We start from the raw sequence: 12961 nt of genomic DNA, 5'->3' as shown, positions 1-12961 counted from the left end.
CTATTTTTAGATCAACTTAAATAATCATAACATCGTCAACTTGCTTCGCATTGAAAGATGACGACATTAATTACTAACACCAGTTAACACTATAAGTACACGGATTGACCAGATAATACTGAAAACATGTTAGCCGAAATACACGCTCATAATATTATTTTAACTTAAGGTAGTTGGAGATTGTAGGCTTTTGTTATTGATGATTGATATTGAATTAAATAAATGACGTTACAACTAAATTGTACTATTAATGACAAATAGCTATAACATTGATTAAGTCGCCCATTGGTTTTAACATTACTGTAAATTATTCTATTCTCATATACAGTACCCTAATTTTTAACGAGTTGTGACGTAAGATGATGTTTTCAGTTAATTGAATGTCCCGGTTTTTAGTCAGTTATACATCCTGCTTACAAGGAATGTTAGATTAACATTTCATATTTTTCTCATTTCCGTTGAATTGTTTTACTAATTATTGAGCGTGTTTACATTAACGATCATCAGCCTATAAAGCTTGGTTACCACTAAAAACAAACTTCTGCCGCAACCTAATGATTGGTTCCCATTGATGCGTGGTTCCCACTAGAGACGCAGCACAACGACGTAACGCAACGTAAAGGGTGGTTCCCACTAGCGACGCAACACAAGGACGTAACGCAACGCAAGTGAATTGACCAATCACAAGCGATGGCTTATTCGCTTGTGATTGCTAACTGTCTAGAACTTCGCTTGTCATTGGTTAAAACGCTTGCGTTGCGTTTACGTCCTTGCGTTACGTTCTAGTGGGAACCAAGCTTTAGGGATTTGACAAATCACAAGCGATGGATTTATTCGACTGTCGCTTGTCATTGGTTTACTCGTTTGCGTTGCGTTACGTCCTTGTGGGAACTAAGCTTTAGAATGAACAAACGGACGTAGCGCAACATAAATTATTTGACGAATCACAAGCGATGGATTATTCCAACAGTCGCTTGTCATTGGTCAACTCGCTTTTATTGCGTCTACGTCCTAAAGCGTGGTTCCCACTAGCGACGCAACACAAGGACGTAACGCAACGCAAGTGAATTTGTCAATCACAAGCGATGGCTTATTCGCTTGTGATTGCTAACTGTCTATAACTTCGCTTGTCATTGGTTAAAACGCTTGCGTTGCGTTTACGTCCTTGCGTTACGTTCTAGTGGGAACCAAGCTAATTTAATTTATTTTTTCGACCACAACGTCTGGGGCTCTATAATAGTCCCATATCAATTTGGCATCCCCCTCTTTTTACAGCAAGTTAAATTATCAAAGCAGGAAACGGTTCGGTTTCTACTCGTGACACGCAAGGTTCTTGCGGCACTTTGCGTCGACACGTTGCGTCTACGTACGTCCTTGCGTTACGTCCTAGTAGGAAACAGCTTTTTAAGGTACACATACCAATCACAAACGACAGCTCGGGTGATACGTCGCGTAGTGATTGGTCAAAATACTTCACGTTTATTTAATGTTTAATCTAATCTACGTTGAGTATATGTGGATCACCAAACTTGTTAATGGCGACGAGTTACTCTTACTTATTATGCTAATCTAATAGTTTTATGTACTTTAATTACAATTTCTAGAAATCAGGCAGTATAAGTAAATTAAACAATTCTTGCTATTTTACTGTTTATCTTCACAATTAAAATGACACTCTTCCAAGCGTTGAACCCGGAATTCGTTAGCAACAGTTTAAGATACAACTGCGGTTTTTATACCAGATACTTAGACAGAAGTTTATTTTAGAAGAGTTACTATAGTTATAGTTGTTTGCGTCAAGTACCGGTATGGTGTTTTAGGTACCATACTGGTCACTTCCAGCATTACAAGTTGCTCAGATGTCTAGGGTATGAACTCGATGGTTACGAGATCAACGAATCACAACTCCAAAAAAAGTACTAAATATTTGACACAATCATGATTTCTGCCGTAACACATTGATCAAGGAAAATAACGCGAGCAAACCATCATCTCACTACAATGCTATTTTTACTATATCGATATAATATATAATTGTTTTCATTTTAATTTGTAACCTCTCGTCTTTTAGTAAACCTAATGCTTTACACCATATCACGTAGTAATTTTATCGTAAACTTTCGTCTACGCGCACTTTCCATAAGCAGTTCATCGTTAATTTTATTAAACGTTTCATTATGCTATATGCTACTTAATCTTCCATCCCATAACATGCCTGATTCGGCGTGTTATTGTATCATTTATGGACATTTCGCTGTTCCACGGGCATCAACAACAAATCCGTTATCCCCCTGTTAACATTTTATAATGTAAATAAACTAAAACATAGTTGATTGATTGATTAAATACAGTAGAATAGTTAATACTATAAATGGGCGTGCGCGTGTACTGCGCGTGTACTGCATAAACAACCGTTACTACGATGCTCCCAGGTATATCCCTCGAATTGCCTAAAAGTATTTCCCCATATTGATATGACTCCTTAAACCCTCCAAGGGTGTAACTTTAAGTACCCGCCACTCAATTGTATGTTTTGAGGAGAAGGATAAAAATAAGACATTCTAAGAATTATTATTATTTGTATGTTTTTCATTCATTGTGAGTAAATAGCCCACATGATGCTAATTTACGTATGTAAATTTACCGGTGGCATGTCATGCTCATTAGCGGTAATTATTCGATCCGGTGTGTGAACACGCTTTATAGTCCTTGCTATTTCAGAATTTGCTACATACACACTTCGGAGGTAACGTGTGATACTCTTACGCATATTAAACTTGACGGCATTTTCCAGAGAGAGATAGATTTTTCACGTATAATTGATTTATCAAATTAAAGTTGTGTTGGCAACTGTGAGCTATTTTTTTAATATCAGAAAATTCAACCTGTAGTTTGTTATAATGTGGGTTACGTGTCTGCAGATACTGCTGTATAGTACTACTATCATTGTTGCAGTTCCAGTTATTGAAAAAGGTGAGAAACTGCTATTAACTTTAAAATTAAAATAAATAATTGAGCAAGTATATCAACAAGTTAGATTATGTAATCAATTCCGAAACGAATTATTCCGTTGTTAAATGGTATTTTGAAACCGTGGTAATTTGGATCCGCGGTAATCTGCAGTCATCTTTTACACATTTATACAATGCATGTTTTACCGCCATGATTAATTGGACAGGTAAAAACTTTACAACATTTTGCCTGCTGATGTTCAAGAATTATAAGAAAGGGTTTTCTAAAACATCGTACAATATTATTGCCTCTAGACTTCTTTTACATATTCCATATACTTCGTTAGATTTCTTTTACATATTCTATATACTTCGTTTGTAACTAACCAATGTTGTTGTCTCATGTTTAAAAAGAACAATTTACAATGTATAATAATCGGTAATCTTCTAACAGCTTTCTCTTGTTATTTTAATCATTCTGGTTTATTAACTTCCCGTTTTTGTATATAAAACGGAATGGAGTAGAGCATGGAGGGAAAATAAAATGTTAACAAGTTTAACAATTTGTTTATAATGTATAATAATCGGTATTTCATCATCTTCTAACAGTTTTCTCTTGATAAATCTGTGTTATTAACTTCCGTGTTTGTATATACAACGGGAGGGAGTAGAGCATGGAGGAAAAATAAAATGTTATAGGTTGGTGGTTTGATAGATGCTCGGCTTCCGATCCTAGAGTCCTGCCAGATGCCACGGTTTTTTTTCTCATGAAATTGACATGAACTCCACTTCAAAGAATTTTAGTATCGTTGGTATATTTTTGTATATCAAACGGAACTAGGGTGTGGAGCTGCTATAGCTTGGTCCACTCCCAAAGATTGTGTAGAGAATGTTTGGTATATTTTTGTCTTTATGGTTATGCCTATGGGAAGGCCGCTTTATTTGCCACTTAACGGATGTGTGGCCTCTCCAGGAGATTTGTCTCCAAAATAAAATTATCAGGCTAGACCTCCAGTTTCTAGTTTCCCCTATGTTTCATCATTCTTTTTGACATTCTAGGGAGTCACCAGACATGTTATTACATTAGGTTAAACTACCTAACTACTGAAAAAAGTCCCTGGTTTTTGTAGCAGAATTTTGCCAAATTTTGTATTTGACCATTTCAAGGGAAATTCATGTTTTTTCGTCTTGATTTCTATTACAAATATTTGATTTATGTACAATTAACCAGATATTATATTTAAAATTCATGCCTGTTCCTGAGCTTGAAGTTTTTAAACAAAGTCATCTTTACAACCGATAGCATTACGGTAAATCACAAATGATCTACTAAAAGATGTGTTTAACTACCGTTTCTAAAATTACTGCTCTTAAAGATGTGATGTGTAACTAATTATAGCCTGTACTAAATGCCTACGAGTATCTTAGGATTAATTATGATGTTACAACATAAACCAGTGCCTCGAAGGAAATACATAACAGAATTGATGTTAATCTGTATTTAACACCTTGCACAATTAAAACCGTGATTTCTTTCTGGGAGTTATGTGTTCTTTATTTAACCACGCGGAGTTGATGAATTAGTTTTTATAACTCAATGCGTTCTATAACAACACAATGTACCACGTTAAAGATGTATTCTCTCCCAAACACATGAACAATAAATATTGATAAAATCAAAGGCCATTTTGTAATTTTAATAAAGTTATTCACTTCATATAGGAAAATAACAAAAAAAGATATATATAGGCCTATATAAAAAGATTTTGTTTAGGCCTACGGTTAAATTTAATCAAAAACCATTGCTGGCCAATTTGACTTTTTTGATTTTAAATTAAAGTTCATTTTTTATTCAGGAAAATAATTGTTTAATCAAAGTTTTGGTCAAAGTGAATAGTTTAACTATTATGTTTTTATTTTTTTCATAGGACAATATATCTTTTATTTTTACTGAATGAATGAATGCTCGCTTATACACACCAAATTTTGGTTTTTTTGTACACCAGAGCCAAAAACAAAACATACAAAGAAAGTTAGCAGACGCATGAAATACAAAAGGGGTTACAATTTCAAGAGAGTAAAAACATTAAAATACAAAATCAACTTTTGGTAATCATTAAAACAAGATATCTTCCCTTTGTTGATTAGATGCCATTTTTTCTTCCATTCGTCTTACTTTCCAAATGTTCCACAACTCTGACACCTCTCCTTATCCCCACCTCCAGAGAAACCATCAATATTTTGACGGGTCAATTTACAATTTTAAATATTTTTTAATCTTACCGTACCGTATTCATTTAACAGGAAACTGTTAAGTGTGTGGGATTTACAGATGCTAAAGGAATCTTGTTACAATAATTAATGTACGAAAAATCTTGAGTTAATCCCTTTTCCACGGGAAACCCATCATCACTAAACCAGCGAAAATGTACTTTTGTTTTTTTCTAAATAAGAGACGTTGGGAATGGCGTGTCCATTTAAAACTGACCAGAGTCCGATTAGAATATACTTGCTGTAAAACTGGAGTTACTTTTAGATTAACAACATATTAATAATATGCTACAATATTAATTAGAATCGTAACAGCTTAATTTAGATTAATGAACGTGGGCACGTTAAGTGACTTTATGAAATTGATACAAGCTAAGCTTTATTCCGTCGGTGATGATATCAATTATTATATTAGTATATCAACACTGTTCGTATAAAGGTGTTATATTACTCTATCGGTCTATTACCCACATATATTAAACATGCATTATAACAAACAATGATGAAGCTTATTGTCTTGATCCCGATTATACACAATTGTTATCTGATTTACTACACAAGTTTCTTTCTACACGATTTATTATATTAATTATTCAAGTTGGTTTACTCTCATTGCCTCGTCCTTCGAATGGGATGTAAAGCGGTTGCATAGTGCACCAACTTGGTACACTATTCGATAATGCACTACACTGCTGCCTGCCGTGGGTCCGTGGAGGGCCTACTCGGAATGTCCTCAGTTTCCAGTTAAGCTTGAGGACGAATAAACATATAACATTTAAATTTCTTACTTGCTATACAATTCAAAGTTAGAGCAGGGAAGAGTTAAATTACTAACTCTTTTAATGCACGTTAATTTAACTCTTCCCTGGTTAGAGGTTGCTTTGACACGCGTACAAAATCAAAACCCATAAACTACAACAAATCATTGCCTATATATCGACGAGTAGAGCTAATTAGGGGTGAAAAAGAGAAAGAGATTTTATTAGCTTTTTCATCTTTTGTGGATCACCCACGTTTCTCTAATTTTTCTTTACATGATCATATATTTTTTTAATCATGACAACCATAAGTAATAAGACTACATGACTGACGATTTATTATATTATTACTTATTCATTCAATTTATTGTTTCACAACAATATAGAAGATAACAAAAACAAAAGGTTAACATATCCTAGCTAAAAAATTGTTTTATGTGCGGAGACAGGAATTTAAGGTGCCCATGACACATTTCATTGTACATGGTAAAGTAGCAATGTAAATAAACATGGAAAGACTTCATGAACATGTTTTTTGTAAAGTTTTATGTTATTGGAATATAGAGGGCGTTAGCTAAAAACTGTATAGATTAGCTCCACACTAGGCCTACTCCGACTGACCCATGAGAAATGTCTCCCCGTAGGCCAGTCGGACTAGTATAGGCCTAATGTATCTCCTAATCATTAAATATGATCTTTTTATAGGTGTATTTAAACGAAGTTGTATATCAAATTGCATTAATAACGGCAAGATATTCAGCCAATGTCAAGATGAGTGCTCGTTTATTGGTGGTAAATTCTATATTTATTTTTACTTAACGGATGTGTTTTTATATTAAATATAATATTTTTTATTAAGAACATATCATATCATAATTTTAATTTTGCGCCCCAATGGCTTTTAAATATACGGCCAAACACCGGTTCTCCGAAATTAAGCAACGTTGAGCCTGGTTGCGTTCTGGAAGGGAGATTGTCTGGGAATAGCGGTGGGTGCTGCTGTATTATATATAACAGAGAGTGATGACCTGGTGTAATGATAATATCGGACTAGTATGTGATAGCTAGGCATGGGTTCGAGCCTATCTGTCTTTAGGCAAGATGCTTTACTCTCATTGCCTCGTCCTTCGGATGGGATGTAAAGCCGTTGGTCCTGTGTGCATAATGCACGTTAATGGTACACTATTCGACAATGCGCTACATTGCTGCCTGCCGTGGGTCTGTGGAGGGCCTAATCCCTCAGTCCTCAGTTTCCAGTTAATCTTGAGGACGAATAAACATATAAGATTTCAATTTCGTACTTGCTATATATAATTCAAAGTTATTCACAATTGTCATGCAATTATTTCAATACAGAAATGCCAAAGAGAGGGTGCTTTGACAAGTGTACAGCATTAAGAAGAACCACAAGCTACTGTAAAAATCATTGTCCATATAATAACGGTGAGTAGAGATAATTAGGGGTGAAAAAGAGGGAGTAACTGCAAAAAATGAAATGAAAGCGATTATATTTGTGATGTTCAGAAATGAAAGGAGGTGACACAAAAAGTGACAGTGTTTAAGAATAGTTGACGAGGATCCCGAGATTACAATGGTTTCTAATGTTGATAAATGTTTAATTATAACTGATTGTCATCACACGTTAATTTGTACATTTTAGGAAAACGTTCGTATGACTCTGATTTATTGACAGATAGATCGATTGAAAAGCGTTTAGCGTTGGTATGTATATTTCAACACTTTACACTGTTGTATTAATTGTTGTTGATTTATTATCGATTAGTGATTGATTCACTGATTTATCAATTGATCATTGATTGATTGATTGATCGATCGATTAATCAATTAATGATTGGTAAATATTGACTTATTGTCTATCAATTATTGTCAATGATTCATTGATTACTACTGGATAATCCACGCCTATTTATTTCTATCAATGACTTCAATCGATTTATTAATAATTTATCGATTAAATATATTAATAATTATTGATCGACAATGTCAAATAATTAACAACGATTGATCTATTTTTTTCAACAGGGAAGAACTCAATATTTTCCAGATTGGCAGCAACCTCTAGTTAATCGACAAATTTCTGCAGATATAGAAAATACGAAACGAGAATATGAAACAGCGAATGACGTCAGTGAGTCGGCGTATGCCATCGGCCATGCGACTGGGCAGAAATCGGCACAAGATAGGAATATAAATGGCAACCAATTTGACCAGCAGGACGAAGCCGTGGTTAGAGAGGTGAATTGATTGATTTATGAAATGAAACGTCTGATTGCTAGACCATGGGGTCTAAAGCTTGTTTCACACTAGGATTCAATATGAGAAGATCAAATTACTTGTGTTGACTTTGTGTTGCGTCTTAGTGGGAAACAAGCATTAGCTATGTTCACACGCACTATATTTAATCATGCATAGAATACGGTTTGAGCTGATCAAAATCGTATCAATTAAAACCGATAAGTGCTCGTGTGATCATTATACCTCCGTACGTGTCATTAACTCTGATATAACCTCTGAAATAACTCCGATGTACTACACCGGTAATCGATGTAACTCTGATAAAAACATCCAATCGATAGAATCCACCGGATTACAACACGGGTGTCGGATGTCTGTACAGTATAATAACTCCGATAAAGAAAAGAACGTGTATTTATTTGTGGGGAGGAGATGGTGAGAAGAGAGGGTGGGGGGATTTGTCCGAGTGTATTAATATGAATATTTGTTATCTTGATTGTATTTTAACTAAGGTAAAGCTTAAGCGTCACAAAGCCTAATACGCTAATCCATCATCATGCATGGCGGATTAATGCATCATTCATGAGGGATTAATTTTCCACCACAATTGACAATTGCTAAGACGATATATTGTCTAAAATTCTCATCTTTTTTGTTTGCTTTCAGATTCTGGATATTTTACAAGGCAACAGTTAGTCACATCTGATATCCATTTTAACGTGTTATTATACATATTATGTTTATACATATTTTAGTATTGAAATATTTACCTAGGATATTTTTTGAATATGTATTTGATATGGTGTAACGTATTATAGGCAATGCATAACCAAACTAATGACGACGGTAAGACAAGAATGTTAAACGTCATCAATGGGAATAGCCCATGCCGATAATGCGTCATCAAACAAAATGTGACACACCGGTGACGCGTTATGAATGTAAATTGTCATTTTTCTCAGAATATGGCGGTATTTATACAGATACACATTTATATACACAGAACAGAAAATACATATATTTATATTACATTCGGTGACGCATTTATTACATTCGGTGACGCATTTCAAACACTAAATTAATGATTTGTTATTTTGTCGCCATGTTTCATCTTGAATAGGTATGGCAATCACATAGCTCAACTTAATTGCGTTGCGCATGTCTGCATTGCGGGAACTAAGCTATCGTCGACACCTCTTAATAGACCTACCGGTGTCCGAGAAACTAAATTCTATTAATACGCTAATTAGATCCATACATTTGTCTACAAACATCTACAATAATTCGGAATGAAATTCAATGCAAAATTTTATAGAGCTTTGATAAAGTAAATTTCCTGTTCTGAGTCAGAATAGTACAGATTAATATATTATTAGCAGTGCATATTTATTCATATGATTATATCGAAGGAGGCTTATATTATTGAGATCCCCGGATTAATTTCAAAATCGTGGGTACATAATTTTCTATATCCATATTACCGTACACAATGTCTGCCTATGAATAATACAGCATAATTATTATTGTACAATCTTCTTTCCGTCCGTTGTGTAAGTTTTGTTTGTGTCTTTCGTTGGTGGCGCTGTTTTAAAAACGTAAAATTTGCAAAATGTTGCTATAAAACCTATATCTATCATCTATCCTATTTTTTCAGTAGTTAGGTAGTTCAAATCTGATATCAGCATATATGGTGACTCCCCAGAAAAGGAAGAAAGAAACTGCAAACGAGGTTGGTGGATATACGGTGGATAATTGCTGATGCCTTTAAATCGTATATTATTGTCACCTTGGTGTCACTAACAATTGTGGGCGGTTACAAGTTATAAACTAGTCTAGGTTCTTGACCGTAAAAAGATAAATATTTTGGCACATATGGCGTTTGATGCGTATAATAATTAAGCTCAGTTTCAGATAAAAATCGAAACACCGACTGGTGGACTAATATTTAAAAAGAGACAATAATACAGATTGCGGCAATTCTAGTTAATCCTAACAATTACTCCCGTTGCAAAAGCAGTATGCTTTATTGTACCAGTTTTAAATATAAAATTATTAAAATTATAATGTGCTATTTGTTACCGTATTCTTAAGCTTGGTTCCCCACTTGAACGTAACAAAACGGCGCATAGGCAAAACGAAAGTGAGTTGACCAATCAAAAGCGACAGTTCGGATGATCCCTGGCGTCGTGATTGGTCGAATGACTTGCGGTGCCTAAAAAGGTACCAAGCTTTAGACATGCAACCTTTGCATCCACACTATTAAGATAAACATGTATTCGACAGTACCTACCTTTCTCGACATTATATATTTTACGGTACTTAATCTTCAGATGAAATACGCTTGACACAGAAACAGGACAGAGACGAAATCTGATTTTATCTGACGACGATAGCACATACGACAAAACATGTTTCTCTAAAGCTTGGTTCCCACTAGCGACGCAACGTAACGCAACCTACGCAACGTAAGAAAATGCCCTTCTAATATTGTGTTTGCCTCCGCCTGCGTGAAATCAAACCTGCGTTGTTTGCAGCACTGTTGCGTCGTCGGTTCCCACTTGTGATTACGCAATACAGCACTTTATACGTCATTGCGTTACGTCCTAGTGGGGACCACGCTTTACTTGACAGTACGCTTTGAACATTTTGTCGCGTCACGCCCCACCCCTCTATCTGTTGTCATTACGTGTATTGTTTATTGTGTTTACTGTAGCACATGCTAACACATTATCCAATAACAAATGTATCGTTTTAAACCCACGAGGGTACCCCATTTACATGTATGGTACAATTTAGCATACCGTTATGCTTGATTAATATATTTTAATATTGAAGTTTTGAATAAGTTTTTGTTGTGATTTTGAAGCAATTTTGGTAATATTGTTAAAACGTCTGAGTAAACAAACACTATGTTTAAGAGGTAAGAATTCACAATAAATACGATATTGAATAAAAAATTCATTTGGCATAATTGTTGATTGATGTTGGTTGATTGCTATCTTAAACTTATCACATACGTCACTCATACTCATCATCACAGCGACCAATCGGAGCACAGTATTTTGTGAAAGCCCAGATATCAATCACAAAAGGACAAACATTTATCAAGATCATAGAGCGTGACGACATTTAATTAAGTATTTAGAGAAAATATTTGTTAATGACCAGATTACAAAAACCGCAACTATAAATGCCGCTACCAAGCAATCGATTACCACCAAGATGAATAGAGGAATAAGGTACGGTATGTTTATAAAGCTAGGCCTATCAAACGGTGTTGTGGGCCTAGTGATTGAATTAATTAACGAGAATGAAAGGCTCAAATTAATATTTATTAGTATTTATAATGTTTTATTTTATTTATTTATTTTATGTCTTTAGGCAATGTGGCCAAGGATTACCAATAGTGAATTAATCACTGTCCTATCAGATAGGTGGTAATCCCCCTGATACAGGGGCTATTGTGTGAACCAGTTCACCGGGGTAACCCCCTACTCTTTTTCGAATAATGAACTGGGTTCTTTAAAGTACACACAGGTTATAACTGTGTACACTGGACCTACGGTTTATAGTCCTTATCCGAGAAGACTTGTTCAACCACCAGAACTAGGAGCGAGTCGGCCTCGAACCCTTGCCGATGTTGTTGTTGGCTCTTTAGATACGGTAAACGGCACCCCTGCCTTAACCGCTCGGCCATATGACTCGTTGTAAACGTAAAAGTATTTGGTGGCAACTTTGTGTCACATTGTCTCCTATTCATTCGCATTATACACATTTAAGTTCCACTTGTTTGTTTATAGTGGTCTTTCCCTGGCCTCACTCGCTCACTATGTTGACCATCACTTGACGTATTTCTCCAACATATTTCTCCAACGTACGTATATTTGAGGGATAAGCTGGCGTACGTTGGTTAAAACTTTGTTCCCACTAGAACGCAACGCAAGTAATTTGACCAATCACACGCGATTGATTATTCGAAATGTCGATTGTCATTGGTCAACTCACTTGCGTTGCGTTTAGCATAGGCCTACACACCACTTATTTCCAACCTATTGACTTATGTAGGCGTATGACGTGCTCCGAACGGCCACCAAACATACAAAATGGTGTTTTTTACTTGTATAATATACAATATTGTGTTATTGACACCGTCTAAGAAAATGTTCAGATTCAGATTCAGATTCAGATAACATTTATTCAGATAATAATGAATGAACATATACAAAATAGAAAAAAGATATTAAAGTGAACATAGATAAAGCAGTAATTGGTAGTCAGTATTATCATGGATCCCTTCTAGAAGTTTAAAACTTGTCTCACAGGGACCCACAAACAAAACACATTACAAAAAAAATAAAAATAAACCTAGAGTATATAATTATATAATTGAGGATAAAAATTACAGTATAATAACATAACTAACTATCTTCTTTATCAAAATTATTTAAAATTATATTTCTATATTTTCATGATATAAATGAAATAAGTACCGACATCGGTAAATGAAAAAAATATATACACATTATACATGTATATTAGAAAAAAGCCTTTCACGATATAATTGGTTTAAACCTTAATGTCGTGTTGACAATTGTGAGGATATCAGAAACTTTAAATGAGCTTCAACACCAGAATTGGCAAGATCTCTACAACTTAACGAATGTCGATGCTGCACTCACGTTTTGGACCTCCAAATTCTCACATATTTGCAACAAGTTTACCCCT

The 12961-nt window shown here is 34.9% G+C and overlaps 1 protein-coding gene across 1 annotated transcript; it reads left to right on the top strand.

Annotated features, from left to right (window-relative positions):
- The first annotated feature begins 2751 nt into the window (after positions 1-2751).
- LOC140039502 (uncharacterized) lies at positions 2752-11208 on the top strand. Its single transcript, XM_072085110.1, has 6 exons — positions 2752-2973; positions 6686-6772; positions 7337-7423; positions 7641-7702; positions 8024-8236; positions 8903-11208. Exons 1-6 carry the CDS (start codon positions 2901-2903, stop codon positions 8930-8932), a joined length of 552 nt encoding a protein of 183 aa, XP_071941211.1. The 5' UTR covers positions 2752-2900; the 3' UTR covers positions 8933-11208.
- The last annotated feature ends 1753 nt before the right edge of the window (positions 11209-12961 follow it).

This window comes from Antedon mediterranea, chromosome 2 (genome assembly GCF_964355755.1).
Source record: "Antedon mediterranea chromosome 2, ecAntMedi1.1, whole genome shotgun sequence".
Taxonomy (NCBI): Eukaryota; Metazoa; Echinodermata; class Crinoidea; order Comatulida; family Antedonidae; genus Antedon; species Antedon mediterranea.
Note: the sequence above shows the minus strand (reverse complement) of the source record. Positions and strands in the feature narration are given on the sequence as shown.

Coding starts and splice junctions, on each gene's coding strand:
- LOC140039502 (XM_072085110.1), top strand. CDS start 2,901: ATGTGGGTTACGTGTCTGCAGATACTGCTGTATAGTACTACTATCATT. Junction 2,974..6,685: donor AGTTCCAGTTATTGAAAAAG/GTGAGAAACTGC, acceptor ATCTTTTTATAG/GTGTATTTAAACGAAGTTGT. Junction 8,237..8,902: donor ACGAAGCCGTGGTTAGAGAG/GTGAATTGATTG, acceptor GTTTGCTTTCAG/ATTCTGGATATTTTACAAGG.